This window comes from Chiroxiphia lanceolata, chromosome 2 (genome assembly GCF_009829145.1).
Source record: "Chiroxiphia lanceolata isolate bChiLan1 chromosome 2, bChiLan1.pri, whole genome shotgun sequence".
Lineage (NCBI taxonomy): Eukaryota > Metazoa > Chordata > Aves > Passeriformes > Pipridae > Chiroxiphia > Chiroxiphia lanceolata.
The window spans coordinates 91,518,244-91,532,618 of NC_045638.1; the positions used below are offsets into that span (position 1 = coordinate 91,518,244).

General features: G+C 41.7%; 1 protein-coding gene across 1 annotated transcript; it reads right to left on the reverse strand.

The window, feature by feature from the left end:
• LOC116782520 (olfactory receptor 10AC1-like) lies at positions 1 to 1,011 on the reverse strand. The gene has a single exon (XM_032679272.1). It carries the CDS (start codon positions 1,009 to 1,011, stop codon positions 1 to 3), a length of 1,011 nt encoding a protein of 336 aa, XP_032535163.1.
• Between the last annotated feature and the right edge of the window lie 13,364 nt (positions 1,012 to 14,375).

Sequence of the window (14,375 nt, forward strand, 5' to 3'; positions counted from 1 at the left end):
CTAAAATTTATCACACACACACATCTCAACTCTGATTATATCACAGTTCAGCTGAGCTATTTTCTTCCTTCTCAACATTTTCCTGAGGATCCCTCTGATTTCCTTGTTCCTCACACTATAAATGAGGGGATACAGTAGTGGAGTGATGTTGGTGTAGACCAGAGACACCACCTTGTCTCGAGCTGGTGAGTAGCTGGACTTAGGACGAATGTAAATGAAAGTGGCAGATCCATAGTGTAATAACGTGATGGCCAAGTGTGAAACACAGGTGGAAAAGGCCTTGCCCTTTCCCACAGAGGAGGTGACATGTAACAAAGCCACAGCAATGCAGATATACGAGGCCAGGATTAGGAGGAAGGGGAGCAGCAGGAGGAGCACGCAGGCAGCCAGCAAGGGCAGCTCAGGAGTGTAGCTCTGTGTACAGGCCAGGTGCAGCACAGCAGGGACATCACAGAAAAAGTGGTTGATGTGACGAGACTGACAGAAAGGTAAGCGGAAAACAGCCACTGTCAACCCCAGGGCAACAGCAAAGGCTCCCAGGCAGCACACCACAGCCAGCCTGAGGCAGAACCCTTCACTCATCACAGCCATGTAGTGAAGGGGCTGACAGATGGCAACGTAGCGGTCGTAGGACATGGCTACCAGGAGGAAGCATTCAGCCCCACCGAGTGTGACAAAAAGGTGCATCTGTGCAGCACAGCCTACGAAAGAAATGGTGCTGCCATCCACCACTATCAGGCTCAGGAGTGCCTTAGGGACAATGACTAGGGTATAGCAGAGCTCGATGGCAGAGAGCTGGCAGAGGAAGAAAAGCATGGGAGGACGTGAAGGCTCCGTAACGACTGCCATGAAGACCATCATATTCCCTGCCAATGTGACCAAATGAACAATGAGAAGAAAAAGGAAGAGGAGGACCCGCAGACAGAGCAGCTCAGAGAAGCCGAGCAGGAGGAACTCCACGGTTGCACCAGTGCTCATATTGTCCCTCTCCATGCAGCCTTCACATGGCATCTACAGGGAGAGAAGCAAAAGGGAGACAGTTGAATTTGACCTGATGCTTGGCAGTCAATTCTATATAAGAAATAGTGTTGCAGTACTGTAGAACCAGTGTAGTAAAGCTGATTGTGTAGGGAGGAAGGTGATTTAGTTTAAAAAAAGCAGACTGATTTCACTCAGTCACATTCAGCATGCTCTCGACCCATATTCTCACAACCATCAAGGTTCTTGTGCCTGAATGATCTCCCTAGGATTCTTTGCCATAACTTTGATGACAAAGAATTTCAACAATTGTGTCTTCATCACTTCTTCTGAGTTGTTCTTAGGTTTGTGACCATGTGCAAGTTTTGAACATGCATTAGGTACTCTTTAGGAGGTAACTCAGATTAGTCTCTCTGTCCTATCCTTTCTGATCTGAATCTCCTAAGAAGCTGCAGACAGATGTGTTTGCATCTTGATGACCATCAACAAGGAGGTCTTGGAGATATTCTGCTACTGTTTCTTCTGGTGCTTCCACTGCCAGGCAGACCCATTTGTTCTCTGTTCACACCACTAATGCAGCCCTCTACATCTGTGCCAGAGATGTACAAGGGCAACTAAACAGTGAACTGGAGCTTCTGTACTACTGCCTCACTCCCATTAAGGGGAATTTGAGATGTTTGCTGACTGGCTTTTCCCTTTGCTACAGTAGATCTGCCATAAAGTTCACATGGAAGCAAGGTTTCAGTGATTAGACATGAGGATTGCAAATTAGAGCTGACGTTTTGGCTGCTTACATCTTTGTACCTGGCTCCACCCTATGGCATCAGAGTTAAAGTAAACAACCAAAGATTTCCATGACAACACACTTTGTAACTGTTTTTTTAAAGAAAATGCAAAGCTAATATTTTGGACTTAGAGAAAATGAGATTCTGCTTTTCACAGGAAAAACAGAAAATTCCTAGGAATATGGAGTGATGCAAAGCTATTTAAGTAGAAAAACCTAGGAAAGATAAGGATGTAGAGAGCCATATAATAATAAATTACATGTACTGGTCACAGTTGAACAGTGTTCACTGCTCATGTGTTCATCACGGAATACAATATTTACTACAAGGAATAATTCCCACTCTTTCTACACTTTACTGTAAAACAAGAATAAAAACAGTGATTCCTTGAAGATTTCTTCTTAAAAACCAGCAATATTTTAGTGTGAAAGAAACTGGGAAATTACATCAAATATCATGAAAGACAAATAAAAGGAATGGGAAGTTGATGGGAAAAGTATTAGTGGAGACAGGTGTTTTCCTGGAAAAAGCCATCTCAAAAAAGCTCCAGAAAGAAATAATCAATAAAATTGAGGAGGTGAATATACTAAGCCTACAGATCTTTCTTTTATTTTTACCCTAAGGTTTCCTTGTGATTCAGTATCTCAGCAGGATTCAAAACATCTGGGGACTCAGACGAATAATGAAAACCTCCACAATTATATTACCTCAGGTGCTAAACTAGGAATTAAATTTCTCTGCTTCAGAGCATAAGTCAGCAAAATTGACAGGTTAGGAAGAAACTACCATAAGCTCCAAGACAAAAAAAATGGACAGTCAGTGAAGACCAAGAAGGAGCTCTTTAGAGAACATAGAGGGAACAGCAGTCCTGCAAAAGGAGCTAACTCAACAAAGACCACTGCTAGAAACAGTTCCCAGGGTTATAAAGCCACAACTAACTCCTACATCCACCTTTTGCTGCTGCAAGACCTCCCCAACAGCTATTCTAAAGTCTGACTATAAAGCTTTCTTGACACTCTATGTAAGTAGTAGGTCTTCACAGAAAACAGGAGTAACAGGTTGATACATGACTGTGGACTCAGTCACTGAGGACCAGCTTGCTCCAAGTACTGAGACTTTAAGAGGATTCTACTAAGCACAACAAAGCTAAAATGTGGGGAAGAAAGAGGGAGTTCCCTCCCTTTGGTTTGGATCTGATCACTTCAGTGACAACATACCGTCTTCTCTGGGTTAGAAGGTAAGGAAATAAAGACTTCTTCCCCTTGATGATGTGCGCTGTTCAGTCTGGGCTGAGATTCTGTTTCTAGCCCAGTCTGGGGTCCCTCTGGCTGTGAGTGTCCCTAGGGCCAATGCTTTCTTTCAGCATCTCATATTAATTCTCTCTGCAGGATCCAGCTCCTTATATACCATATGACACAGAAGTCATATGGTATATATGTCCTCTTCCCTGCTGCCTCTGCTCTCTCTACACGAATGACAGGAAATTCCACGCCAGTTTTTCTGTAAATCAAGCAATAGGATGTAATCGGACCTTCAGAGGAAGGCAGAGTTGTAGCACTAGCACTCTCCTCTCTTGTTGTTTTCACTGAAGCAATTGAAAGTACCTGATTGTTTACTGGTATAGTTTGTACCTGGAATGGCAACATTTTAATTAACAGAATGTGTTGCTGCTCTTCTTAAAAATAAATCTGTGGGTCTTTAAGTAAGTTTAAACTAAACTCACACTTAAAGGCAAAGCAAAGCAGATATAAAAACTTTAAACCTATCTGTGTGTGGAGTTTTCACAAGTTCAGATGACCCATTGTTTCTTATTTAGTCAGATGAAATAACTATTCAGCAGTAAGTAGGACTGCGATTATTTGAACCAAGTTTATTTTCATTGTCATTGTTACATTCATTCTTGGCCACTTACACTGAAATCTAAAGAGATCTGTGGGGTTGTGTGAGTACAAAAGAGAGGCCAACTCGAGATTTTTGACCGCTACAATGGATCTGCTTTCTGTTAACCCAGTGTGGCAGAAACATGTGACTATGCTATTTTAAGATTTTTCACAAGTTTAAAAGAAGTCCTTTCAAAATATTCTTCTATATTTTATCTATATGGCATAGTCATTTTGGGACAAAACTGCTTCATGCATCAATCCAGTTTGGGGACCAATTGTGTTGGGAGCAGCTCTGCAGAAAGGAACCCGGGCTTCCAGCAGACAGCAAGATGAAGAGGAGCCAGGAAGGGGCAACAAAAAACAACCACATACTGGGCTGCAATAGCATGAATGTGTTCAGCAGGTGAAGGAAAGTGATTATTCCCCTTTATCTGTCACACATGTAGTCACATCTGGAACACTGGGTCCACTGTTGTAGTCCCCCATACGAGAGATGACAACAAGCTCAAGAGGAGCACATGATGTCCAAGGGGAGGCTTAAGGAGTTAGGTTTGTTCAGCCTGGCAAAGACAAGGCCAAAGGGGTTGATTTTAGCTACAAACTGGGAGGCTACAGAGACATCAGAGCCAGAGTCCTCTTGGAGAGGCACAGCACAAACAGTCACAATGTTTGAATCAAAGAAAATTCTGATTAACCATAAAGAAAAAACTGCTTCTCCTCACAGTGGTGGTTCAGCACTGGAACAGGTGTCCTGAGAGGCTGGGAGATCTTTCTCCTTGGAGATGTTCACAGGTTGTCTGGACAAGACCATAAGCATCCTGATCTAGCTCTGCAGCTAGCTGTCTAGACCTTTCTTTGAGTCTATGATTCTGTACAGCCTTGGTCAGACATCCAGTGTAGACAGGATCAGAACTGTGTGTACCCAAGGAACTTTAAAGAACTTTGCTGTCATGAACTGAAATACTCATGGAGTTTTGGCTCCTCCAAGGCCACTGCCTGGGATTCTGTAATGTCACAATTTTGAAATTAGATAGAACATAAATGACAAGTTGTTTTTAGGTATTTGTACTTGTTTTTAAACCTGTCACATAACTTCTTGGAATTAAAGCTATGACAGTGGAGTCTATCCTCTTTAGTCTCTCAATTTCCTAAACTTTCAATGTTTTTTATTTCAATTTTTTTCCCTTTTCTTTTTGTTTAAGATTCTGCAAACATTTCAGGGCACAGAATGTCCTTAGAGCATTTACAAAACCAAATTTAGAATTTATCTGGAATTTCTAGATATTGAACTGATACTGAACAAAACAAGAACCCTGAAGCCTCTCTCTGGCATGTTGTCTCTGCAGATGTAATAGGAGTAAAATTGAGGAGCTGGTTATTTTCTAATTATGTCTAGCAAATTGAGGAGGTTATAACTGGAAGTAAATCTTTACAGTGAAATCTAGTTTAGCCAAATGCTTTGCAGAGTAAGATTGCTCCCCCTAGTAAACTCTGTGAGAATTTCAGAACATCAGCTGATTAACTCACTCATAGTTTGTGTTGTAAAATAACACTCAGGGGTTTAGGTCCATTTCTTACTTTATCCTCTTTTCTAACCCAAACTGTAGGAGAAAATCTGCTGCCCCAGTAACAATGCAAAAATAATTACAAGGAACTATTTTGACAAGTCCGTTCCAACTTTCTCATCTTCAGATCGTCCTTTTCTCCTGCTGGACTGGAGGTGAACCGAGGTGAGCCAGCACCCACCTAGTAACCAATACCACAGAGTCAGCAGTTATATGCACTAATTTTTTTTTGCCATAGTGTCCAACCTTACACTGAAATAAGTAAGGCAAATTACTGTTTCAGTTTGTGAGTGTGTAGATAAGCTGTCATTTATTAACATGCAACTTACACCTCCCTGCAATGTTTCAACACCCTCCCACACGTTACCTCCAAAACACAGCTCACCAAACAGGGGAGCATTAGCTGGAGTGAGGTATGCATCTCAGTGCCAGAACACACAGCAACAAGACAAACAACAAGCAGGAGAGGATGAGAATATGCATGTCAAAGCGACTCCATACTTCCTCCTCTAGCCCACAACTTTCAGGTTCCCAGCACTTTCATTGCATCAGCTTACAGCCAAATTCATAATAGATTATTAAAAGCTGCACATTGGCATTAGTGTTTGCATGTCTTGAGTTTGTAGCATGTTACAGAGATGTACCTTCTTCCTTGCTGCAGAGTTCAGCCCTGCTCTCCTCCCCCGCACTCTAACTGTGTGATTTTTTTCAGTACATGCCTGCGAGGCTTTGGGACGGCCTGCCTTAGCCCGAATTTGTATAAAGAGTTTCTTGGAATCCAGCTACAGTTAATGAATCACATCATATCAGCTTCTATCAGCAATTGCAACACACTTCAGAGGATGTTTCCCCTGGTCGTCAGAAAAAGGACCAGTGCTGGGCTTGCCAATCCACACCCATGAATCGCCAGCCTGCTCCAAAGAAGGCAACAGAAACTAGGAAGCTCAGTGTAATTTGGAGCAATCTGGACAAACTGGAAACAACTAAGACAGGTACCAGGAAACCTGGAAGAGAGGGATGGCCAGTCCCAGTGATGGCTGGGGAAACAGCGAGCTCAGCCCAGGCAGCCATGACAGAGAGACACAAAACTTTTCAGCAGGCTGAAAATAATGTTCAAGCAACATGAAGTAACTAGCCGGTGGTAAAAGAGAATAAAGAGGACAAGAAAGATTGCAGATCTTCTTTGCATGCAAAAACATGCTGATATTGATCCTCTGGGGGTATCATGCCATTGCATGGCAAAGAAAAGAAAGCAAAGATTTTGGCTTTAGCAGCTGCACTGATGTTCTGCTGCAGGTATGTTCAGTAGCAGAGGCTACTTCATTATTCAGAAACATGATGGTGAGTTATCTGATTAGAGAACTAAAGGTAGTTTTAAGGCAGATTGCTTGAGTTGGTTTTGGTGGTTGATGAAATGTAAGATTTGCTCTAATGAAAATAGTAAGAGTGGCAATGTAAAAATAAATGTTAGTATCTTTTGAGAAAGTGCATTTGTGACTCCAGTAAGGTTGATTAGGATCAGAATATAGCAGGGCCATGGGCTGAAAATTATAGCATTTTGACAGAGACTTTTTAACAGGTATGGGATCCCCATTCTGTAGCCAACAGAAGTCAAGAATGCTGCCTCCCACAGAGGCAAGGCACTGAAACAATTGTGCATAGCCTTTAGGAGGAGCAGTGTTTCCTTATTCCTATAATGTTCACAGCTTTCTGGAAACCAGGAACTGAAACTGGCTGAGATGGTAACAGCAGGATGACTGGCATCAATTTGCCTTGGTGAGAAAAAGCATCACCCTTCTCTTGTTGAGTTTCTGTTGTTTGGTTTGATAAACACTGTCTGGGAACTCAGCCTGGGAAAGATGATGAACCATAAACCAACCAAAACAGAGTTTTGCAAAAAAAGGGAAGGCAGCCTGACAGCTGACTACTTCTCATGATTTGTTAAAGGTGGGGTGTTTCTTTCACCTCGTTGTACTTAGTCATAGTCTAACCAAGCCAAAGGCATTGTCTTGCATTTCTACTAAAAAAAATAGATCCCTTAAAAGTATCATAAACATGCAAGCTCTTCTTATCTGGAAAAAAATAAAGTTACTGGAAGAAAACTGGTTTAGAACTAGAGAAAGAAAGGACAAATCTAAAGGAGGAATTCATGAAAGAAAGGATGAAAATATTTAACCTAAGAACAGCAGGTTAAATGAAAATGGAAAAGACAGACAAACTGAAAATTAGGCCACAGGTCCTGGAAAATATTAATTTGAACCCCTATAGTTAAGAGAAGCAGGCGAGGGTAATAAGGAAGACTGATATTCTGAGGACAGATCTAAGTTTTCTTCTTTTATTTGACATTAGTTTCAGATTCATTTGGACAACTTTATGAATGTCTCTGCGGATCTAATTAAAAGTTTGGGTTTTAACTACCTGCAGCCAGAGAGACTCATCTAGAAAGGAACAGAGTAGCTACAACTCTCATAGTCCTGGAAGGAACTCAGCAGTGCTCAGACCCTCTTGGGGCAAGGATCACTCTGGGGTCTTGCTGAGAATCACAGTGTTGACTTCTGAAAATCAAGTATTTATTGTTCCCTGTGCAATGGTAGATGAGGCACTGTCCCACCTGAGCTCTTCCTTAGGGTGGCAGTGGCTGAGACACTCCGCCTGGGGACATCATTTGTTTTTGCTTAATTTATTCTGATGCAACTGCAGCTCTTGGGAGAAAACACAGAAAAGTTCATTCTCTTATGAAGTTCTCCAAAGGAGGCACCATCCCAAGCTGATGCTACACACACTTCATCCCCAATGTACCCAGGCTGCCACTCATTTTATCCTTCTTATCCCATCTCATGTTTGGCCATCTAGATTAACATTTTGCATCTATGTCAATTAGGAGCCCAAAGCTCATTTTCGGGATAGTGAGGTGAGTAACTGTTAGATCAATATACTTTTCCAAAGATGCTTATTGCATAAAGTAAACTCTGGAAACCACCATCTCGGAGTGAATGAACAAAATCCAGACAAACTGGAGCTTGTTTAGACAGAAGAACTATGGCAGACAGTCAATATATGTGTGGTCAGAGACAGCAGGTGAGCTTCAGAATGTGTTCTAGCATTGAACTCTTGAGGTTGTTTCAAGATATTTTTCAAGCGAGTTAGTTGGAGGTGAAAGAAAAGAGAAATCTGTCATTAATGGTGGGAAAAAACTATGTTTTAGAAACCATGTATAGCAACTTGTTGAACTGGATAGTAAGGGAGCAAGTGCTCAATTGAAAAGCCATCCAGCTGTTGCCTTCAGCATTCTCTAGAATCATTTCTACTTGTTGTGTCACATAATTATATACATTTCATACTTCTATTATTTTGTTTCTTGTGTTCACATCATCTCTTTATACTTACCTACCATAAGAGCAAAAACTAAAACAACTCAGTGAAAATTTGGCAAACTATTCTTCATATAAAGCCAAGCATTGCAGCACCACAGCAAAATACAGGGTGAGATGCAGTACAGTGTTACTGGTCCAGGTGTCCACGAATGCAGATTTACAGGAAATAGTTTCAAGATGAGTGGATGTAAAAGAAACAGACTTCTAATAGCTTTTCTGCATGAGGACCTGTTAGAGATAAGGGAAAGACCTGTCAGCCTGCAGGGATCCCTGTCTATAAATGTGTCATATATTTCTTCATTGTGTTCCATGGGTGACCAAAGCCCTTATCTGAATTGCATGGCACAACAAAATCATGAGTTTCATGGAGGAACAGGGGCAAGAAGAGGACAGTAGCCCTATTATTCTTCCAATGAGCAGGCAAGCTATACCAGTCTGCTTCACTGCCCATTCCCATCTAGTTTTATTATTGGGGCTCCTCTAGAACAAATAATTGGCAGATGAGGTGACATTGAGCCCTCACTGTAAATGCAGGCCAAAAGCATTAGGCCCTTATCACCTTCTGGGAGTCTCAGCGAAGATGTGGCATTAACAGAGGACTTGTGCTTGGCTGAGGTCTCTGGAAGTCCTAGGAGTTACACTCGATGATCCTTGTGGGTCCCTTCCAACTCAGGACATTCTAGTCTAGTCTAGTCTAGTCTAGTCTAGTCTAGTCTAGTCTATTCTTACCTTTTGTGGCTCCTTGCATTCCAAAATCTTCATTCGCAAAGCCTAGCCATGAAAAAAAAACAAAACCCCTCATATTTACGTGTTTGTTGACCAATACAGCAGCTCCAGTTCTTGGATGCATGATTAAAAGCCTGATACCTCTGGTGCCCATAATGTTTTCCAAGCTGTATTTTTGTGGATCTATTTGGTACAAAGGCTTGTATTCAGAAATAAACTGCTTGTTAGAGCACATGCTAGCTGATGTGCATATTCATGCCCTTTCCTTTATATTCAAACAGTGAGAAGAGCTTCCTCCATATTCGGTTTTAGCAAGTTTCCTTTATTAGCAAAACCTCATTTTCCCGGAATGGGGAACATAGGCTGCAGATCTTGTGATAGCCTGAGCAACAAACCAGGCTAAGTACTCAGCTGCTCTTTCAGCTGAGTGTGAATGGGAAATGTAATGAAACTGCATCAAGTGGATGTGATACCAAAACATTTTCCCATGCTACAAAAGCTCTTCACTGAATCACAAAAACATAAGAAAGCTGTTTGGAAGATCCAACCTCCTGCTCAGAGCTGGAGTATCACTAACTCTGCTTCCCATAACAATGGTCTTGTCCAGTTGCATCTTGAAATCCTCCGAGACTGGAGACAACTTCACCACTCTGGATACCAGTTCCAGTGCTGTGCTGCCTGTTGGCAAAAGTTTTTCCTAATGCCAAATAGAACTCCCCAAGGTATGATTTAGAGCTATTTACCATTACTGTTGATTTAATGGAGCTGTAATGAACTTCTGTTATTTGGGACTGGAAGGTGAGGGGCAAAGAGGAACAGGACAGGAAGGAGGAAAAACAAGATCAGTGCATCAAGACAATGTTGGAAAACAACCTGTTAGAACAGCATGAAGACAAAGTAGTCTTCTTTACTCTTCTTTTGCACAAAGTCACAAGGTGAAAGAGTTGAAGGAGCAGAGAGGCAGAGGAGACCTTCTTTGCAATAAGCACCATGTAAATACAGTGCCTTCCTTTGAACTGCTGTGCTCATTAGCCAGCAGTCTTTCTGTGCTAAGCAACTGCATTTGAACTGGTACAGAAATAAAAAGCATGAAATCTACTGTCTGCTGTGGTATGAGGCAAGTGCTTGGCAGGCAGAGCCTACTGACTACTGCATTGCTAATGGCTTGAGCTGAGCTGACCGTAGGTAGCTGTGCAGTGAAACAAAGTTCAGCTTCCAGTATATCCTGACTTCCATTTTGGTTTCCATACAGATGGACAGAGGACCCATCTGCAAATGAGTGTGTGGATGACAAATATCTTGTACTGCTGGGAGACACTGGTAGTAAAGCTTTGTTTATAATTTTTCTTTTGTGCTTGCTTTTTTTGCCCCATATGGCCTCATCAATCTTCATATCTCTCTCATTCACTACTTTAAGTTCACAGAGGACATCAGAATATCAGAATATCAGAGCAGTCAGTTCAAATGGGCTGCAGATATGAAAATTTGTTAGTGAGAGAAATGAAAGGAAAGTTAGGAATCCATTCTTTTTCTGTCATAGGAAGTGCACTAATGTAAACAGTTTCCTCTCTGCTGAGGATCTGGACAGATGATGTCTCTTACAACAGCTCTCTCTTACAGTCTCAAGAGGTGAGTAGTCAACTGAGAAAGATGTAACTGTAACAGATGCAGCTATGCACTTGACAGTTATGATAAGGATAGGCCACCCATACCTTTGAAGGATGTGAAGTCAAAGAAATTTATTGAGTGCCAGCTGGAAATATCAATGAAACTCTGCAATATGTGCATGCTCTTAAAAACTGATTTTATTTGTTTTAGGCTTTGATGAATAGAACAGCCTTGTGTTGCCCAAAATTTGGAACAATGTTAATGTTGCATAAATTAGGTCACTGAGACAGGAGTCTTAATATGTGTTTCTCAACACTACTCATGGACACTAAAATCAGAAGATCAACTTCACTGGAATTAAGTAATGCACATAATTGTATCTAAGAATTAAACTTTTTTTTTTCAAGATGCTTCAAACCAAGGCTTTAACTTTTACTCAGGGTGGAGAAACAGTATCCATATTTTCTCAAATCACTACTGTGGATTTGAGAAATCACAAGTCTCATTTTGGAAGCTCTACGACTATTCCCAGAAGCACAATTGTTTTCCCAGACAACAACCTTCCTATGAATTTTTCACTTCAGGAGTTCATATTAGACTTAATAGTACCCATTTTGTGTCCAGACGTTGAGGACTGTGGAGCAATGGAAATGTCTGAATGGTGGGTAGAATGCAAGATACAAAATAGAGCTCTACATGTCATTAGTTATGCATGGCATGGAAAGTAAAAAGGGCACAAGGCCACACTGAAAACAGTGAAGTCATTGGTAATAGAGGTTTTTTAATGTCCCACAACAAAGGCCCTAGGCCCTAGTCAAAAGCAGAGTGATAAAACTGGGAGCAGACCAAGCCTGGGCGCTGCTACTTGTCTCATGGGATATTTCTTCAGAGGAGAAAACCTGTGGAAAAGCATGAATTTTGACAACTCTGTTGCAGAGGAAGGTCAATAGTCAAAACAGTGTGCTGACATTCAGGCAGATAAATGGACTAACACCATTTTCCACTACACTGAGGAAGAAAAAACAAAAGTCTAGAAATTCAGATAATAAGCCAAAAGCAGATGTTTCCCTTTAGTCAACTGTGTCTGTGATGTTTGATGTGCTGGCAACATTAGGCAGGTATTCACATCTCTACTCAGAAACAATTTCCTCTGTTAGGCTGATTTTTTTTGAGATTCACTTCAGTTCAGGAACGGCTTCAAAAGAGTATGTTATTTAAACTGTAAACACAAGATTTTTCTCTCCAGTAAAACAAAGCCAAACTGAGAATGAGAATAGAATTGGTAAGTACCTCAGCCATGACTGCAAAAAGCACGTAGGCTGTTCTTGATGTCGCAACTCTGCAGTGTTGTAATTACATTGCATTTAAATGTAGGACTTGATTGTCTATACTTGTTTTATTTGAGTCCTGGAAGTGTTATATGTGGAGCTGTTGAAGGCAGCACCTTGTCTGTGGCAGCCTGTGCAGTTGACCATGGCCATGTCCCTTCCATGGACAGGTGCGTGCGTGTCTCTGGGTTACACACCCAAACTCAGCCCTGGCTGAACTTGCAACCTGGGAAGCAGCAGCCATGAAAACCTGCCCTGGATGGGCTCCAGCAGCTGACAGCTGAGCAGGAGGAGTTACTGGGGCTGAACCCTTAACTATACTTACACACTGAACTTGAAAAGTGACTTGGCCAGAAAGAAACTCTGGAACTGTTTTTTCTCCCCAGAAAAAAAAGCAGCTTGTGTAACTTTGTTGTTATTTTCTTTTACTTTCTGTCCTTGTTCTGTGATATATTTTCACCCTTTCATCCTTTGTTGCTGATCAGCTGCTTGCAGGAACTACCATGAGCTATCTTGGAAGGGCATGTTTTGTGTTGAAATCCTACAGAACAGTGGATAACATTTCAGTTCTATTCTTCTTGCAGTTGTTGTAGGATGTTATTCTATTTTTGCCATGTCAAAAACAATAAAGATCTGGAAAAATTCCTTTCACAAAGGAAAAATAAAAACCAGATTTACTGAAAACCATAAGGTGGAAAGGGACAACTGAAAGTCTGTAGCCCAATCTCCTGCTGACAACAGGGCTGACTTCAGTTAGGTGGGATTCCTTAAGGCCTTGTCCAGATGAGTTCTGAATGTAGAATCACAGAATGGGTTGGAAGGGACCTTTAAATATCATGACTGCTGGAAATCACCTTGAAGGTACTGGGGATGGGGGGACTGTCAAGCATTAGGAGCTGCATTTAGCAAAGGCCACCTGGTTGGTCAACACTTGAGGCTCCATCAGTTGAGCTGGCCCTGCCCAATCAGAACCCTCACATACTGTAGATGAAGTCCCCGTGGTGCATATAAGAGGTATGTTATTGGATTAGTCCTACCTCAAGTAAAGGCAAACCCATCAGTGGGATTGTTTTTGCTCAAGGACCTGGTTTTACTTCGTGGGTAATAGAGAAAGATGGGGAAACACGTTTTGTGCTACAAGAGGTCCTAATTTTGAGTGAGAACTGACTGCAATATTTCATTATATATATACAAATATATAGATATAGTTTAAAAAGTTATTAATTTAGGCATGACATAAACGGTATAGAATAAGGGGTGGATAATGTCCTAGTTACAGGGGACGGGACCAGTTTATCACTATGTGGGTATAACCAAAACTGCGTATTCTACACCCTCTATGTAATTTCTGATGGATTGTTCTGATGGATCATTTGCAGTAGCTGCCCAGGGCACACCTGACACCTCAGGCTACAAGCTGAGTGTTAAAGAAATCCTGTGAGGCAGGAGGGTGTTTCTTTGTCTTCACACCAATGACTCAGCTGTGACAGCTCCTCTCCAGGGAGGCATAAGCACCTTCACACCCAACCTGAGGGGTCATCTCTGCTAATGGGCCACAATGGACTGGCATAATAGACAGCTGCAATGACTTAGACCATCAAAGATTCTAAAACTATCCCATGACTCACAGAGTAAAATTACCCATTGTGAAACTCCCTATCCTGGGGGAGGTACTGGGCATTCCCACCTGAACCTAAACATATATGATCTTGGGGTTTGGGGACTTCTGGTACCACTCATCGGATCCAGAGGAGGACCAGAACTTTGACAGAACTGTGACCATCATCTGGACTAACAGGTTTCCTTTGCTTTTACTTTGCTCTCTGGGGGGCCATGTGGTGCTCAGCACAGGGGCTAATGAACACTGTTCTGTTCTTGTCCCAGGGAGCTGGGTTGTACATCTGTTTTTGGGGGTTAAAACCAGTTTTCTCAGTGTCATTGCATTTACTGTAACTTTTTTAGTAAACTGTAACTCTGTCTTGTAATCTCTCTTGAGTTGGGTTCGTTTCTCCTGCCGGTTTACTTTTAAACCAGCACAGTACCTCAGCCTTCTCCGTATCAGTTTGTTACCATTTCTCCTGTCTTATTTATTAGTGGGGTGGGATATGACATTTTCTTTAATCTTCCT